Source organism: Chenopodium album, chromosome 7, assembly GCF_948465745.1.
Source record: "Chenopodium album chromosome 7, dcCheAlbu1.1, whole genome shotgun sequence".
In the NCBI taxonomy this organism is placed as follows: domain Eukaryota; kingdom Viridiplantae; phylum Streptophyta; class Magnoliopsida; order Caryophyllales; family Amaranthaceae; genus Chenopodium; species Chenopodium album.
The window spans coordinates 2,319,500-2,338,155 of NC_137840.1; the positions used below are offsets into that span (position 1 = coordinate 2,319,500).

The 18,656-nt window shown below is 32.9% G+C and overlaps 1 protein-coding gene and 1 long non-coding RNA gene across 2 annotated transcripts; one reads left to right on the top strand and one right to left on the bottom strand.

Moving 5' to 3' along the window:
- The first annotated feature begins 629 nt into the window (after positions 1-629).
- On the top strand, positions 630-1,537 carry LOC145640779 (uncharacterized). The gene is made up of 2 exons (XR_014114972.1): positions 630-969; positions 1,206-1,537. It is a non-coding gene; the product is annotated as an uncharacterized LOC145640779 (long non-coding RNA).
- Positions 1,538-16,123: 14,586 nt separating this feature from the next.
- Positions 16,124-16,799, bottom strand: LOC145640780 (germin-like protein subfamily 3 member 3). The gene has a single exon (XM_081692012.1). It carries the CDS (start codon positions 16,756-16,758, stop codon positions 16,132-16,134), a length of 627 nt encoding a protein of 208 aa, XP_081548138.1. The 5' UTR covers positions 16,759-16,799; the 3' UTR covers positions 16,124-16,131.
- Positions 16,800-18,656: the final 1,857 nt, after the last annotated feature.

Consider the following 18,656-nt stretch of genomic DNA (forward strand, 5'->3'; position numbering starts at 1 on the left):
GATTAGTACAGTCTATTACATTCATATATATGAGTGAAACTACAACAACTTCACTTATTTTAGAGAAGTTTCATGGTCTCATGGAGGCAATAATTGTGCACATTGGAAGAGAAAAATAGCATTGGCACTATCAACGAAGAATGAAATGGCATTCAATGATGGAAATAATCTGCCAAAGTCAGAAGAAAATGATCCTCAATTTAATGCTTGGACAAGGTGCAACAATATGATACTTCCATATTTTTTGAGATCATTGGATAACACTATATCTAAAAGTGAATTGTACTGTTATTTTCTACTACATATGAAATTTGGAAAGAGTTTAACGACATATATTTAGGGGTTGTTTGGTTCACACGGGGTAAACGGAATGGAATAATGAACAAAGGGAATCAATGGGAATGGAATGAAACCCTTTCCATATACTATGTTGTTTGTTTCTAAAAATCAAAGGTAATCACTAGGGGTGAGCACAAATTCCGGGTACCCGGTCTTGGAACTGGAACCGGTTAGGACCCGGCGGGTCCGGACCTAGACCCGGTACCACCGGTTCCGGTTCCGGTTCCAAAATTTAGGATCCGGTAGCAACCGGTTCCAATTCCGGGTCCAAATTTTTTGGACCCGGTACCCACTGGGTACCCGGTTAAACCAATTCCGGTACCAGGTACCCGGTACTGGATCCAACAATAACGGGTACCCGGTTACTGGTACTGGTTTTTTTATATCTAAGTAGGATTTTTTTATACCCACTTACCCAGAATCTAGATAAATTTGGCCCATTTATTAAAAAGTCCAATATGAGAAAAACCCTAGTTCATTTCTCAGCCACCATCACTTCATTTCACACTCTCTCCTCTCTCTAGCTATTTCAATTTTCAAAATTTAATCCCTAGATCTCTCAAAATCTCAAGTTTAATCTTTGTTCATCGGCGTCATACACTCTCCCATGGTTATCTAAGCGAATTCGAGGTAATTTTTGTTTAATTATGTTCGTTTTACTTGAATTTTTATGTTTATCAAGTCATTTTCGTTTAAATTTGTTCATCTAATTTTTGTGCGAAAATGTTCATGTGAGATTGATTTTTTTTTTTTTTTTTTTTGATATTTAGTTGTTCACCTTTGTCCGTTTAATAATGTTTGTTCTAATTTATCTCTTAAATTATTAAGTCTCTTACTAATCGTGTTTATAATTTTTATTTTTACAGAGTTGGATGATAATGGGCTTACACAAGTTGATGATATTTTAGGAAACAAATGTAAATGTCTATTTTATTATCTTCTTTCTTATTAAAATTTTATTCTATATTAATTTTTTACTCACTAATTTTGTTGTATTTTTGTTTTACAGGGAGTTAGAATAGTGTGGTTTGTGCTTGGATCCATCATTGGATTAATCAAATGGCTTGGAGCTTGTATTATTACTTTTGTATTGTGTAGTGGACTTTTACATTAGTTGGTTGTTTGTATAAGCTTTTAATTTTATGGAACTTTTTCGAGGAACTTTTAATTTGTAATTTATATGTATTTTTAGCTTTAATGTGTACTCATATTAATAATTATGTGTATAATATTGTGTGTTATAAATTAAGATTATACAGGTTGCGGGTTTTACATTATCATAGAAACATAGCATATCAGCAATTAAGTAGGAACAAATTTTTAAAAAATTGTTAAAAAAAGCCACCGGGTACTCGGTCTTGGAACCGGTTCCATCCGGATCCAATACCAGTTCCAAATATTTAGGACCCGGTATAACCGGTTCCGGTTCCGGGTCCAGATTTTTTGGACCCGGTGTAACCGGTTCCGGGTCTGGGTCCAAAATACCCAACCGGGTACCCGGGTATGCTCACCCCTAGTAATCACTACCACCGTTGCACAACCCCTCTTTCCCACTTCTCCAACCACTCAATCGCCCAGCCACCACCTCACCGCTCGTTGCAGTACCTCCCCCATCATCGAAGCCCGTCGTCGCACCCTCCCTACCTGTTGCCGCCCCTCTATTCCCCCCGGAAAACCTTCCCCCGCCCACGAAAAACCCTAGAAACCCAGCCTCATCCCCTTAAAACCGCCGCCCGTCGCTGCCCTTACCCTCGAAACCCTAGCCGCTAGGGTTTCGAGGGTAAGGGCAGCGACGGTCGGCGATTTTAAGGAGACGAGGCTGGGTTTTCGGGCAAGTTAATTTTTTCCGACGAGGGGAGAATTCTTCTAAGGAAGGTGCGATGGGTTCCGATTTGGAGAAGGGAAGGTGCGACACCTACCAGCGAGGACTGAGCGAGCTCCGGCGAGATCCGCTAGGCCAGCTTCGGCGATGTGGTTTTGCAGTGGGTGTAAGTGGGTAAGGTAGTGGGCTGGTGTGTGTAGTGGTGGATTAGGAAAGGGAATAGGAAAGTCTAGGGGAGGGTGGGGAATCAAGATAGAAGAATTTGAGGTAAACTCAAAAATAAAAATAGGTAAAGGGAATGAAAAAAATGACAAACAAACAGCAACAAAGGGAATGAGGCATGTTCATTCCCTTTCCCTTTGATTATTAACCCCAACCAAACGACCCCTTAGTAATTTCGATCTGGTCCTCAGTTATACTCATCAAGACAATCTTTGAGTCAGATTAATTAGACAATGTTCTACTTAAGTTGTTAAATTTTTCACAAAGATCATATCAAAAGGAATTTAGCTAGGATCAGCTAAGGGTCTGTTCGCATTTACTGAACTGAGCTGAACCGAACCGAACTGAACTAAACTGATTGGAGTTGAACTGAACTGAACTTAAGTGATTGTAGCTGAACTGAAATTAAGTTAAAGTGAACAGGCCCTAAGTAAGAAACAAATGTTTCTCTTCTCTAAAAATTTCCTTTCTTTTATTTGTTTATGCATGATTGTTTTGAATTTTTTTTATTCCATATAAGTGTTTGCTAGTTTAATTCTTATTTTTAATTGTGCTTTAATTTTCTTTGCTTTAATTTTTTTAAAAAAAAGAAGAAAAATTAAAAAATGAAAAAACTTAACCTTCGGCTTTACTTTGTTATCCTCATAAGTTTGCTCAGTTTGTCATCATAAAAAAGGGGAAAATTAGTGACCCTTATCACCTTATGAGGTTTTGATGATGATGTTGATGATTGAGCAAACTTCTGTCTAATAAAAGTAATCTAGTGTTTTGATGTTTGCAGGAAAAGTAATCTTTGGGAGTTGAAGTGAGGACAGGAACAGTGGAACTTTAGAAGACCAAGGATGACAAGTAAAGCTAAAAGAAGAGTTCCAGATAGAAGTTCTCTGAATTAAGCTGGATGAAACTACAAGGTTCTCCTTAACAGGAACATATCAAAACTCCAGTATAATGCTGTAAAAGAGGGACATGTTTTAATGACCTGGTTCTAGTGTAATGCTGGAACGTGACCTCAATAATCAAGAACCAATGCAAAGCTCGAGATATCAACCAAGAGATGGACTTCATAACTTAGGTTGCACTAAACATAAGTTTATTATTTAGGTTGATGCAAATATATGATTGATTGATACGCATGGGACTTATAAGAAATCAGATAAAGCTTGGCAAGCTAATTAATTCGTAAAAGATAATCTTGAGTTTATGAAAAATTATTTTAATTGATTTTATCTTAAACTGTGTCTTACTTGGTTTTATCTTTTTCATATACAACTCTATCTTTCATAAAAACGAATTTGACTGAAAAAAGGTTTTCTTAAAATTTCAAAAGTGATAAGTCTGAATTTCCATTTTATCTTTAGCTTATCATTTTACCAAAACCCTACTTTGTTAGCTGACGATTTCTATAAATAAAGAAGCAGTGCTCCGAAGAAAAGTGAGAGTTTTAAGCGTGAAAACCACTAAGTGCTTAAGAGTAAGTTTGCCAAAAGGTTTAAGCTTTATCATTTTGATTTCAGGTTTCATGTGTAGCTTTCCATTTATATGTTAGAGTGAGTCTTTGTGTATGTTGTAATTGATTTTTGGTGAGAGTTTGAGTTCTTGATAATTCACATTGAGTTAAGGCCAGTTTGAAAGTCTCTAAAATTCGTGTGGTAGTTGTGAGTACATAGTGATAGAGCTTTATCATTTTGATTTCGGGAAGTGCTTAAGAGTAAGTTTGCCAAAAGGTTTAAGCTTTATCATAGTTTTATTTTGGGTTTCATGTGTAGCTTTCTATCTATATATTAGAGTGAGTCTTTGTGTATGTTGTAATTGATTTTTGGGTTGAGTTTGAGTTCTTGATAGTTCACGCTGAATTAAGGCCAGTTTGAAAGTCACTAAAATTCGTGTGGTAGTTGTGAGTACACGGTGAAAGAGCTTCTAATGTGAAGCCGAGTGTAGGCACTTTGGGAGTGCTGAGTGAACCAAGTGTGGGACTTAAGTTGGGTAGGATAGGGTCCTATCAGGTAGCAAGTGTCCACTGAGGAGCTTGTGATGAGAAAGGTTTGTGTGTAATAGGTTGTAACTAGAAGTTTCCCTATTATAGTGAAGTTTGTGTGAAAATCCCGAGAAGTGTCGAGGTTTTACTTCCAGTTGGGCTCTAGAAGGTTTTCTCGTAAAACTTGTTGTGTTCTTTAAGTTCCTTTTAAATTCTGTTTTCATATTCCGCAAAAGATTGACCTAATTGGAACCTACTACAATTAACTCCCCTCTCGTAGTAGTTCATCTAAACTAACACATGCAGACAGTAAATAAAGCATTAAACACATAAGAAGATAAGCAATTACACCCTTGACACGTGCTTGATCTACATATGAGCAGGAACCTCGGATATCTTGGCGACGGCTAAAGAGAAAGAACCTCACTTACGACTCCTCTAACAATATACAGCCCATGCTCAAACTTGGCCGGGATTAGTGGCTAGCTTAGCCTAATACCCAACATGACTCAAGATAATAACGCACTGCAAAGGTTTTCTCACTTTTATGCGGAGATGCCTTTTTCAAGTTTAGAGTTGACATCTTCAGTCCTAAGGTATTCTTTTCATGTGAGACTTTCAATTTAATTTAATTCCAAAAAAAAATAATAATTACATTCACAATCAAATAATCAATCAACACGTGTCAAAATACAAGGGAGAGGGTAGGTGAGGACCACAAGCCTCCTTGCTCCCCAAGCAAAAACTTGCCCCAATAAGAACCGTTCAGCAAGCCGACCTTACCTTGGGCAATAAGGGTGCCTTGTTGGCAACTCTTGTGATTTTGGCTGGGCCAGTCAGCAAGGCTCAAGCTGCTGCCGAAAGCACACCCAACAAGCTTGTGTCTTGGTTCAAGCAGTAGCTAGCGAGGCCCAACGAGCTTGTTAGCTGATGGCCTTCCTAGCGTATCTAGCTTGCTTGCGGGTTTATCTTGCTTGCCCTGCCAGCGCGTACTAGGCTAGAAGTCTTGGTAGCCTAGCTGTATCACCCTAGAAATTCCTTTCCTTTAAAATACATGTTTTTCCCTTTTTAAAATATAAAATTTAAAAATCTAAGACATTACTGCCATCGTGAAAACGGCTAAGGCAATAATCAAAGACACATAGCGGAAGACTATTTTTAAAACCATTCAAAACAAGTCAACTTAAAAGTCAAACAAAACAAAACCAAATTCAAACAAAGTCAACTTACAACTTGGAACCATTGTAAGCCCTTATTAAAACCGGAATAAAACTAAAAACCTTTACGTTAGTCTCACAAGCAAAATATAATAATATAATTAAATTAAGAAACCACATCATATCCCAATGGAAACTAAACATGATTCGCTCTTCACTCATGCCCATCATGAATATGTTTCATTAACTAAAAAGCTTGTCTTTATTTTTCCCCACTACTCGCCATTAGAAATGGGTTGTCATAGGGCCAAGATAAAGACAAGGCTAAACAAACATACAAACACACAATTAGCGATGCTCAGTACATAAGCGTAAACAAAGCCACTAACGTGCTTTGTTCCCATCAACACACAACTTACCTTGTTGCACCTGTATACAAGCATACAACACAATCAACAATATAATAGCTTAATAAATACAATTTCTCATTTAATTTGATTACACATCGAACGAGTTTCCAACCAAATCTTTGTCCTAGATATATTGAGGTAAACTACACCGGGAGCTAACCAATGTCATATGAAGTGACGGACGTCCTACGCATAATAATAATAAAAGAAAAATGCAGCGCCCTATACTCTCAGTAGAATTTATAGTCAAATATAAAGTCGCATAACCCCCCCTACATGTTCATACTCAAGGTATATACCTTCCAAGAGTGTTGGTGCGTAATCTCTTTAACTTTATGTGGTTTACATATTTTTAGGCTTGGTGATGACTCTCAAACCATAACATATTCACACATTACAATCAATTAAGCAATCAATCATACCAATTTAATTCTTGAATAATTAGTGACCACATAATCTTTAATGTTGAACCCATTTTAATGTACCTCGGTGTCAAAGACACCTTAAACGCATAATGCGCCACAAATCCTATCCCTCGGTGTTGAAAACACCTTAAGTGCACATAGGCACCGCAATATATTTTATCCATGTGTACTAAGACACTTAATATCTCAATTCTCATGCTTAAAAACATCAATAAAAATTATATAAACCAATAACCAAAACAAAATTCCCTTTTTATATTCCAAGCCAAATTAAACATTTAGTTTAATCAAACATACTCTCAAATGCTACTAATAAAAGTGTGGTTCATATTCTACATGCCAACATAATTAATTTCAATAATCTATTCACCACAAATAATCCATACTTCACAAATCATTCACCAACATCAATCCATACAACAATTCCAATCAATACCTATCATGATACTACCTTGGAATGAATTAATCAAAGCCTAACATGCTTCTACATACTCAAATAATTACCAAGTATGCGAACGTATCTTGAATATGATCTCAAAATCGCCACGACTAAATAAGTCACTCACTTTAAATTCTCCTACAACCCAAAATTACAAAGAGACATTAATACATATTCAATATAAATTTCCAACAATATATACACTCTTTAAATCACTTATAAACCCTCTATAATAAGCTGAAAATTAGTTTAGAACCCTTAATTTTATTCTCAATTAATGGGTAATTAAAAATCATTTCAAGAAACATAGTTATAACCTTTATATAAAATTTCCAGCTTTATAAAAACATGTTAAATTGTTGTAATTGTGTTTTAAAACACCTAATTTAATAGTTTCAATCACCTACAATCAAATTCCTTCCATCAATATACATAAATTTAGAAAAATAGGGTTTTCAATTTGGGGCTTTTCAATTCAAAACTAAATCTAAAAATTATATACATAATAATTATAATCAAAACATCATAAAAATCATCATACAACCCAAAAACAATAATTAAATCAAGGCCAGGCTAGATTAATTGAAAACAAGAAAGGAGGTTTTTTTATTGCCGCACAACCCGACACACAGCTGGGTTGATGTTCCACACCCGCCTGTGTCGCCGATGTTGCAAGCATTCGCTAGTGGTTGCGGTGGCCGGCCGGTGGTGGCCGGCCACACGTGTGTGTGTGCGTGTGAGTAAAAATTAAGGGGAGGGGGAAATTAAGGGAGACAGGAATATAAGAGGAGAGAGAGGGAGAGTTACCTTTGGATATTCTTCACCTTGGGCAAGGTTTAATTTGCTCATGTGATGGGTATTTATACCCCCTCTATAAACCCTCCTAAACTTAGATTCCCCTTTTTACCCTTAATGATACCTTCTCTTATTCAAACTAGTCTTTTGACTTTCTTTAAAATCCCATTGACTTTAAAATTTCCTTTGATAAAATATATGCCCAAAGCTTCCAAATCATGAAATTAAATATTTTCAAAGGTATTAAACAAATAAAAGTGAACCTTTTAATTAAAATAAACCTTTTAAATAAATAAAATACCATAAATAATTCATTTTGAATTATTTACATACTATATGAAATACTTTTTAAATTAAAATACGTATAAAAATACGGTGCTTTACACTAATCCTCGCATGGCTAGCTGCTTGCTAGGTCATTGTGAGGCTACGCCTAGGTATGTTAATTGACTCCAATGTGTTGTTAGTTTGACTTATTTTCTCGTCGTGTTGGATCCTAGAAACGACTCGACCTATGACGTTTGACTTCGACGCTCTAAGCTCAGAATTCGACATCTGGGTACGAATTATCTTTATTGACGTATATTAAGACCTTTGGCTTAATTCGTTGCCTTAGTTTCGTTGCACGCTTAGTGTGACCCGTAGGGTTTAGTCAAAGGAAAGATGTGAGATTAATATAATTAATCTCACACATCGGAGGTGGTCACTAGACCGACTTTCTGATCACTTGAATTCACTGAATAATTAACTCCGTAATTAATTTGAAACTATGTATCAATATAATACACTTGTTCAAAGGACACATTCCTTTCAATATATATTGTACTCAAATCTTACACAAAACAAATAATAAGCTCGTATTAACTTACTAGGGCTTTTTCTTGACCGTCGGATTAAAAGGGTAAGTTAAATACTTACTTCAAAGTGCCCTGCCATGAGAAATCCTGAACCATTATACTAAAGGAAATTACACTATAAAAATATTTGGTATTTGGTTTATCAATAATGCGTATATTGTATATATGTTCCAAACGATCAACAAATTTAGAATGATCGACATATGATAATCTGAAATTATGTTAGGTTTCAAATTGTTAGAAACGTATATATATATTCTCTAATTCATATTTTAATGAACTATCAGATGGCTAGGAAAAACCCTAAAGGAGCTAGTAATGTAGAAAGTTTGTGTTAAACCCCAATAAGAAAACCACGATACAAATTTTTAGAGTTGTGCGCCCAGCTACATGGTCACGATTGTGTAAAAATTTTAGTCCCATGCTCGCCACACAACTACACGGTCAAGTACCATGAACAATTATCAGGGCCGGCCCGGAGGGGTAGGTCTCGAGTGCGACCGCCTAGGGCCCACGCCAGAAAGGGGCCCAAAAATTCAAAAAAAAAAATCAATTTGCATATCTGTAGAATTTAAACTGTCTAAACTATAGTTTTTACTCGTTAAAAAATAAGCTACTTTAAAAAAAGATAATAAATGCATTTAGTTAGCAATTAATATTAAATTACTTAGATGTCAATTAGGTGGAGATAATTATGCAATATAACCTCTTCTTCTTCTTCTAATCTTCCGATTTTTATGAGTATCTGTTTCAAAATATTATTACTCCAGTATTGTGTATGGAGACTTACTATTTAAATAATTTAAGTTATTTTCATTGCCTTATATTTAAAGCTATTGCGTGTAAAAAAATTTGTTTACGTAAGAGGCCCTTTTCTTACATTATGCCTAGGGCCCATAAATTTCTAGGAACGAGGCTGACAATTACAATTTACTACCATGCGACCATGTGTATCGCAGAGTATAGTAGTACGAGTACCATGAACCAAATGGTCATATACTCATATGTACATATTTTAACAAAGATGTACCAAGTATAACGAAATATTACACAGTGACGAAGATCAAACAAAGATGAAGACACTTTTAATTTATTTGTACTAGAAAAGTAATAAATGGGAAGTATTCTACAATAATATTATTCGATTGTTCTTATCAATTATTGTAGTATCATTCATCACCGTTCAACTATGGCTGCTACAACTAGTACATAAGTCTACGGTTACATCTTACATCAGATCAGTTACATACCCCACCTTCATAAATGGTGAACGTCCTTTTAAGTTGAAAAAAAAAATCTTTTTTGGAATTTATCTTAATTATTTCGGAGTTGCTGATTAGTTCATAGTAGTTGGATGAGGATGGTTTTAAGATTTTTTTGGAGACATACTTCATTATTACTAAAAGTAATAATTATTTTTAGGGTAATGTTATATGTAGCCCTAAGGGATATATATAAGCATTAAATATACTCTTGGAAATTGTATAAAATTAGGAATTCATGACAAAAACACGCGTAAATCAGTGTTATTAGTGTTTATATTTTGATGATTTCTTAACTTTTTACGATTTTCAAGTGTAAATTTAATGCTTATATGTAGCCCTAAGGGTTATGTATAACATTTTCCTTATTTTTATGGCTCATAGTCAATGACTTTAAAAGTTTAGATACTTATTAAGGGCTTAACGAATTTTAAAGCAAATTTTCAATCTTAAACTAGTGTGTAGCCCGGGAGTTGCACCGGTTGCTATTTTAATTAGACCTTGTGATTATAAATTATATAGATTTATTTTCATGTTTATAACATAACTTATGATTGGTTTAAATGGTTAAGTAACTATTATATTTCTTATAAAAGGTTGACAGTTCGAATTTGTATAAAAAGTTAATATAATATAACTATACTATGATGTGAAATCTAACCCAATGCCACGCACAACCACCTACCCACATACACCACACCACACCCATACGGCCATACATACACATGTGCGCACATATTTATATGATTAAAGAGGATCATACGAATTGTGTCAATGTCCAAATAATGCAATACTTCTAAACCAGATTCATTTTAATTTTAGTTTGTAAAGGTGAAAGTCGAACTGAATATAACATGTAAATTGATGTGTGGAACATGTATAGCTAAATTTTACAAATTTATAAAGCTTAAAAGGGACAAATAAAATATAAAAATGTATACATATACTCGTATATATAAAAGAGATTTTCAAGAGAAAAACTTCCTAGACCTAATAGGATATTTAAATCCTCAACAATAAGAAATAATTTTGACTATGACTTTCCACTATATATGCTCAAGTGCTAAACAGCCCCGTTTCAAGTATAAATTATATAACTCGGGCCAATCGAATGCAATTTGGTTTTATCTTAAATTTTTTTTAATGATCATGAAAAAACAATATCACTTTATGAACATAGTATCTCAACACACATTTGACTACTCTTATAATTGTAGTTCTCCTACAATTTGATGTGCACACACCATACTACTCTTTAGCTTAGATCTATTTATAAATCCGTACTACTCGTATATTAAAGTTGATTTTAACTAGGGGTTGAAAACTAATAAATATCCCTACAAGGACTAAGGGCTTACATGCATATTGCATATATTGATATATATTTAACATTTAATAACATGAGAGTGAGACATGCCTCAAGTGGTTAGCTAAGAACTTCGCTCTCAATTTCAGGGGATCCAATATCAATTCTAAATTGGAAAAATTGTCAAAAATAATACAAACTTTGAGCAATCCGCCAAAAACAAGTCAAACTTTTAATTATTTTTTAATAATACAAACTTTGAGGGGTATCCACTTTAAACAAGTGAAAATCGATTAATTACCTCATGAACAAGTTATATGAAACACGTGACGTTGTATTATGTTTTTAAAACTATTAAATAAATTTATAAGATAAATAAAAATTAACCGGCTAAATAAGTCATAGGTAAAATAACTTGTTTAAAGCGGATATCCTTCAAACTTTATATTATTTAGAAATAATTAAAAAGTTGACTTGTTTTTAGCGGACCGCTCAAAGTTTGTATTATTCTTGACAATTTTTCCTTCTAAATTTCTAATCATCCGCTCTAATGGCTTTGTAAACACAACAATTAAATAACAACATTTCTTTTTTGAAAAAAATTTAACAACATAAGTAAATATAGGTGGAAGCTAGAAAGTAAGCCTACTTCTTTATTTTTATTTTTATTTTATTTTATTTTAATCTAAGAGCTTGTTCGGCATTAGCTTTTAAGGTAGCTATTAGTTTTTAGACCTAGTCAAAACACTAACTTAAAATAATATTAGTGTTTGGTGAAGTAGTGTTTTAAGTAGCTATTAGAGGTAGAGGTAGTTTTTAAGTAGCTGTTGGGCGTGTTCGGCAAAATATAGCTGTGAAAGTAGCTGTAGCTGTGGAGGTAGCTGTTAGCTGTCAACAAGCTGTTAGCTGTGAAGATAAATAATTTAGATATGAGTGTTCGGTAAAGTAGTGGTTGACTAGCTGTTACATATAAAAATCAATATTTTATTTTTAAAACTATAGATTAAATTTTCAACAGCTACTTGAAAAGCTACCTCTAATTTCAAAAGCTAATATTTCTAACTTTTCACAAAAGCTACCTCCACCACTAAAAGCTACCCTAACCACTACTTTGCCAAACACTCACATTTTTTGTTGAGTAGTGGTTTGACCAAGTCAAACCACTAAAAGTTACCTAAAAGCTACTCAAAAGCTAACGCCGAACACGCCCGTTGTTGAAAATTAAAAAAGATAGCTTTTAAAATTGTAAAGTAGCGTTTAACTTTTTTTTTTGTTTTTTTTTTAAAAAAAATTATTTTCCGATGAACTTTTTTTTTTAATTTTCTTTTTGACTCAGTATTATTTATTTCGGTCAACCATAATATCAAATTTTCTATTCCATATCCTTTTTTTCCCCTTTCATTATGAGGAGTATTTTTTTCTATCTTATTTTTTAAATTGATTATTTATTAGCAATATGTATTATACTATATAATATTTAAAACTATCAAACATATGACATAACACGTCACACGAATAATAATAATAATAATAATAATAATAATAATAATAATAATAATAATAATAATAATAATAATAATAATAACTATATTTTATAGTTTCAATTGTTACTTTTACTGAATACTCATTGTATGAACCGCTATCTTGACAGTTGACCTCTAACAGTTACTACTTGACAGCTCACAACTACCTCTACAACTCACAACTACTCAAACGCTTATAGCCAACATCTACAACTAGTTTTGCCGAACAGACCTTAAGAGGCAAAAGACGCCTACTTACTCATCATCAATTTGCGCTAGAAGTTTAATTATTGTGTACATTGAATAAAATTAAAGACATTGAAGATATTTCTCAATATTCTTCTTTTTCTTCTTCTTCTAAAAAACACGAACTCAATCGCACACATATCATCTCAACTCTTAAGCCTAGTTACGTATGGTAAATTCAAATAGAGGGGAGAAGAGAATATCGTAATAGAAGACAAACTTTCATATATTCGATTGACTAAATATAGTAGCATTACAAGGTTTTGGATAGACATAAGACTTACACATCATATAACATATTGATAACTACTAACTAGAATTAAGGAAACACAAGATGACTTAATTAGTGGGTAAACATGCATGGATCCACTAAGCTAAGACATACGTACGTACATAACTAATAATGGTAGCATACCAATTGACTGTTGGTGTAGTGGTGATTGAGACTACACTTGGTAGGGAGGACCCGTGTTCGATCCCCCGCAACAACAATTGGGAGGGGACTGAAACCTAACCACCCAGAACTGATCCCCGAATCCGGATTAGCCCAAAGGGTGAACCGGGTAGAACACCAAAAAAAAATATATATATATATATATATATATATATATAATAATAATAATAATAATAATAATAATAATAATAATAATAATAATGATAGCATGCCTTCTACTCTAATAATCTACCAATATACGTCGCACATGTTGCTTAGAACTTGGCACTACTTTGAATCACAATCACTAATCCAACAAATGAGAGTGTGTGTTGTAGGGACAAGGGAGACAACTTGTTTGCGAGCTTCTTTTCTGGGCCAACTTGTAAAGCCCAACAAATTTATAAGAGGTGATGCAGCCCATTGTTGGTACTTTGGATACAAATACTCCCTATATTAGGAAAATCTAACAAGACACCCTCTGTTTTTATCTAAAGTATCAGATTTTGACACATTGACTTATTAAGTGGAATATTAAGTGCTGGGTATGAGAAGGGTGCTGCATCCACACTTTTAGCCCAAATGGGCTCTCGTGTGAGAGGGCGTGATAGAGTATAAAACATACTCTTGGGGCTCAACCATTAGTTTATTCTTTTGGTCGAGTTGATCCTCTAACAACATCACTAATAACTTGTTGATAGCTAACAGCTACCTACACAGCTAACGGTTACCTCCACATCTATAATTTGTCGAACACGCCCATAATAAATTGATTAAACTGCTTTTAATGTAATTTCTAATGTCACCTTATTCGTTGTTATTAGTTAGGCGGCATTTTTTTTTTTGAAAGAGTTAGGTATGTGACTATTGAATTTATTAAATATAAATAAATTATAAATATGTTATCTTACTCGTCACATATTAGGATAGAATCTTTAATGTGAAAAGATTAAAGATTATTTTTTGTTTTTTTTTTAAATAATTTAAATCTTAAATTATTATTTGTTGTTTTTACATTTGTAGTTAAATTCTTAAATGTTATTCATTTTTTTTTGCTTACATGCTAATTGATTTTATTTTAAATTCTAAATAAAGTACAAATCTCTCTCTCTCTCTCTCTTTTTTTTTTTTTTTTTTTTTTTTTTTTTTTTTTGGTTTTTTGGGTTAAAATAAGCTTTTGCTTTGCTTATGTGGGGTGCCGATGGTCCAAAAAATGCACATTTTGTACATTTCTTGTAATCTCTTAATGTCTAACATTTTTCTACGTTTTTACTAGAATTTTTTTCTTTATTTTTTTTAATTATTTGATTAATTTTAATATCTCATTCATTATAAAAAAAATATTATTCTATTAATCGGATATTTAGATAAAATCATTAATATCAAAAGATATTTTATTTTATTTTTTTATTAGTTTTGGGCTAGAAAAGCTGCCCAAACCCGCCCAAAATTAGATTGGGCTACCTATGATCAACTCTAATCCTCTATGATTTTTTCCATTTGGTATCCCAAAATAATCTTTTCATTTAATTTTTTCTATTTTTGAAAACTATAAAAAGACCAATTAAATTGCCTTCATTTTTGTATTCACTCAGCTACCTTAAATACTCTCATATTTTCTATAAAAATTTATGCCCTACTCATGGGCATGTACTTTTTTTTTCCCCACTTTTCATGCAATTTTTATTTATGCCGCAATCACATTTCTTGTACTTAACTTCTTACAGCTGTGAATTCCGAGAGTCAGTGGCCATAGGTTCGAATCCTTCCACCTTTCTTGTGGATCATCCTGTGTTTCATGCTGTACTTCGTCCTCCTGTTTCTTAGTTTCCGTGAAAATTCATAATGTGAAAACAATAAGAGACGAAGGAAGTAATTTTCTAACATCAATCAAAGATGATGCATCTAGTTACTATATATGAATCATATAAGGAGTCCTTATTCAGATTCAACTACAGATCGAGATGAGAAAAGAATCTAGCTAGATTTAATAATAAATAACTTAATTAGAATTTTTCAGGTTTCAGCTAAATTTTTTTTTTCTTTTTCTCTCTTCTCTCTCCTCTATCTTTTAGGGTTTTAGTTTTCTTGGCCGTTTAGGCCGAAAATAGTCTTATTTCTTTGGAAATTAGACTATTTCCGACCCTTTTTCTTTAATTCAATTTAGTTTTTGTTCTGCTTTACGTTTTGTTTTGTTTTGTTCTCTCCATCTGTGATAGTCTGTTCCAAATTTCTGGGATTTTGATTCTCATCTATGGATGAGAATTTTATTTTTAGGGTTCTTATAATAATTGGGAAGGTGATTTGAATTCCTATGGGTATGGGATTTGTCATCAACTGGTCGATCAAAACATCAGCGCGGATTGCGGAGGTCTCAACTTGAAAAGATGCAAAGACATCGAAAATTATTGCTCGCGTCAAGCTTGAAGCGGTGGAGTATGAGTTATGCCAAATATGCAAATTAGTTATGATTTTGATTGTAAAAGTTATGATATTTTCTCTAAATCTGTGATTTACAGATTTTTATTATTATAGATGTCGTATGGCTATTCTTTAATGATATTATTACTTCTCGTTCAAAAAAAAAAAAAAAAAAAAAAGTATATATGTAACAGGGTTGGAAAAAAAAAGTATATAATAGAATGAGGGACGATCAATCTCTTTCAGTAACATCTCAAAGAGGTATATACGACTATACGAGACAAAATAGTAATTTTATTTATTTTTTTTTTTAAAAAAACAAATACCAAAATAAACTTTGGAAGCTTTAAGTAAAATCGGTACCATATGGGAACCTCGCTCTTGTTCTCTATTTGGACACACTTTTATTATTAGATGTTATAAACTATAAATAGCATGAATATAAGCAAAATAAGTTAAAGCATACTACATGTATAAAATTAAACATAATATTGGTATATTAAGCTGTGCCAAATATCTTCTTCATTCGCTTAACTTCTGCATGACTTAGGAGTGTAATTTTTTGAGCTATCTCACCAGGCAAATTGCCGGCAAATAGGGAAGGTGTAGTGAGTTGTAATCCTGGGTTTGCGCCATTCAAGCTAACAAATGCGAGAGCTGGAGTTTTACCCACGTTAACTTGGAAGTGAAGCATCGCTTCTGGAAAGATCATGACATCACCAACCTCGAGGGTTTTGTAATAAGCTTTGTTGTTTGTGTCGATAAATCCTGCAATTATTGTACCTTTTATTACAATAATAACTTCTGATGTTCGATGGGAGTGTACTGGAACGGCTCCACCAACCTTCAAGTCTAACCTTGCCATAGATATGCCTAAACCATTTAAGGCGGGGTAAGCATTTGAAAATGCTAGGGTAACATTGTATCCAAAAGCATTAGTGATTGCTTTTTCACCACGAAATCCAGTGTAAACAAAGTCCTCAATCGTGACTTTAGAAGAATCTTTGCAAGCATAACCTCCTGGTCCTCTAGGAAGACTAAGATCCCCAACACAAAAGTCGAGTTCAATAGCAAGAGTGAGGGATGCTAAAAGAGAGAAAATGATAAAAACTACAAGATTGTTCATGTTGAAAGCTATAGAAAACTAGTAGCAGTAAGTGAGGTAAGGCTAGCTTTAGTTTAGTGGATTCAGATAAACTCCTTGGTTTGGATTTCTTAGCAAGAATTGGTATCCTATTTATAGGAATGCCATAGTAGACTCCGTCAAAAACAATAAAAATAAAAAAATTGCCATAGTAGACTAGGTATAGAAGCACCTCCTTTAAGATTATAAAAATTAAAGTATAATTAGAAAACCCTTTTTCTAGATTATTAGACTTAAATTAGGCCATATTCACTCCAACTTTATATAATAATATTAAGTATAAATAATCTAGTTCTAAAAATAATTTAAGTTCATTAAAAATAAATTTAGTTTAGTAAAAATAATTTTAGTTCAATGAAATTTAGTAACTTAATAAAAGAAATATAATATAAAATTAGTAAAAAAAAAAATAATTTAGTTCAGTAAAAATAATTTATGTCCAACAAAAATAATTTTAATTCGGTAAAAATAATTTTAGTTCAGCAAAAATAAGATGAAGTGAATGGTGCCTTATTGTCATACAATTATATACCCGAGCATGTTTTAACATATCCACATATTTTTTTTTGGTGTTCCACCCGGTTCACCCTTTGGGCTAATCCGGATTCGGGGATCAGTTCTGGGTGGTTAGGTTCCAGTCCCCTCCCAATTGTTGTTGCGGGGGATCGAACACGAGTCCTCCCTACCAAATGTAGTCCCAATTACCACTACACCAACAACCAATTGGTTAACATATCCACATATTTAATTAGCTAAAAGAATTGAAAAAAAAATGTTTGTGTTCATACGCTTGAGGAAATGCGGAGACTAATCTAATTAATTTTGAAAACTTTAAAGTGTAAATTGTATCTTTTTTGATGTGAATTTTATCCTAATAAAATCAATTATAATAGAAGGCCGGATTAACGTTTTACTCGAGCATATGAAGTGTTTTTTTTTTTTTGGCTCCTTTCTTTACTATTGTACAGTGTATATGTCATGAGATATCAATACATATGACGAATTGTACGGGTCATTGTAGTTGTTGAACGAAATCAAATCATGTGATAGTAATGTAAAGGGGGAAGGGGGGAGGGATTTATTAGCAAAAGGTTGAAAGATGCAATGGACGTAGTTGCATTGTAAGATTAGCTACCCATGCAAAAATATTTTTTTACCTTAATTTTCTTTTCTCCTTTTGAGAATTGTAGGCAAACAATTCAACATTATTGATTATATTGATTATATAATCAAGAAATAGGAATTATATTGATTATATAAAGTTCCTCTTCCTATCATAATTACCTAGAAATTAAACGGTAACATAAAAATTTATTGCTCCATATTACTTTAGTAATGAATACATAATAAACTTATTCATGGACTAGTCCACACGATTTGAATTTGCAAAAAAGTTCAAGCAATAGCAGAAGTTGACTTCCGGTAGGAGTGGTTGTAAGAATGGTCCTCCATATGTTGATAATGACCCCACATTCAAATTACATACTCGTATTGTTAAAATTTTAAACAAGGTCCAAGCAGAATTCATACTAAAACCAATTAATAATAATAGGAGTAACTCCTTTACCTTATAAAGTAAAATAATCTCCCTCTTTCTCTAATGTGGAACACTCGTAAACAGGGGCGCGGCGAAGGAAGAGGGATACAAAGGGGGACACTTGTCCCCTCACTTATATAAAAAAATAGTTATTTTATTTTATTTTATTTTTTATTTTATTTTTTAATTTTAATTATGTTATTTAAATCCAAAATTGTAATTTTTTGAAAGTTCTTTTCTTTTTCTTTTTTTTTATTTTTATTTTTTTTTTATTTTTTTTTATTATATATATGTATGAAATAATTTGGATTACTTAATTTGTTTTATTAAAATTTAAATCACT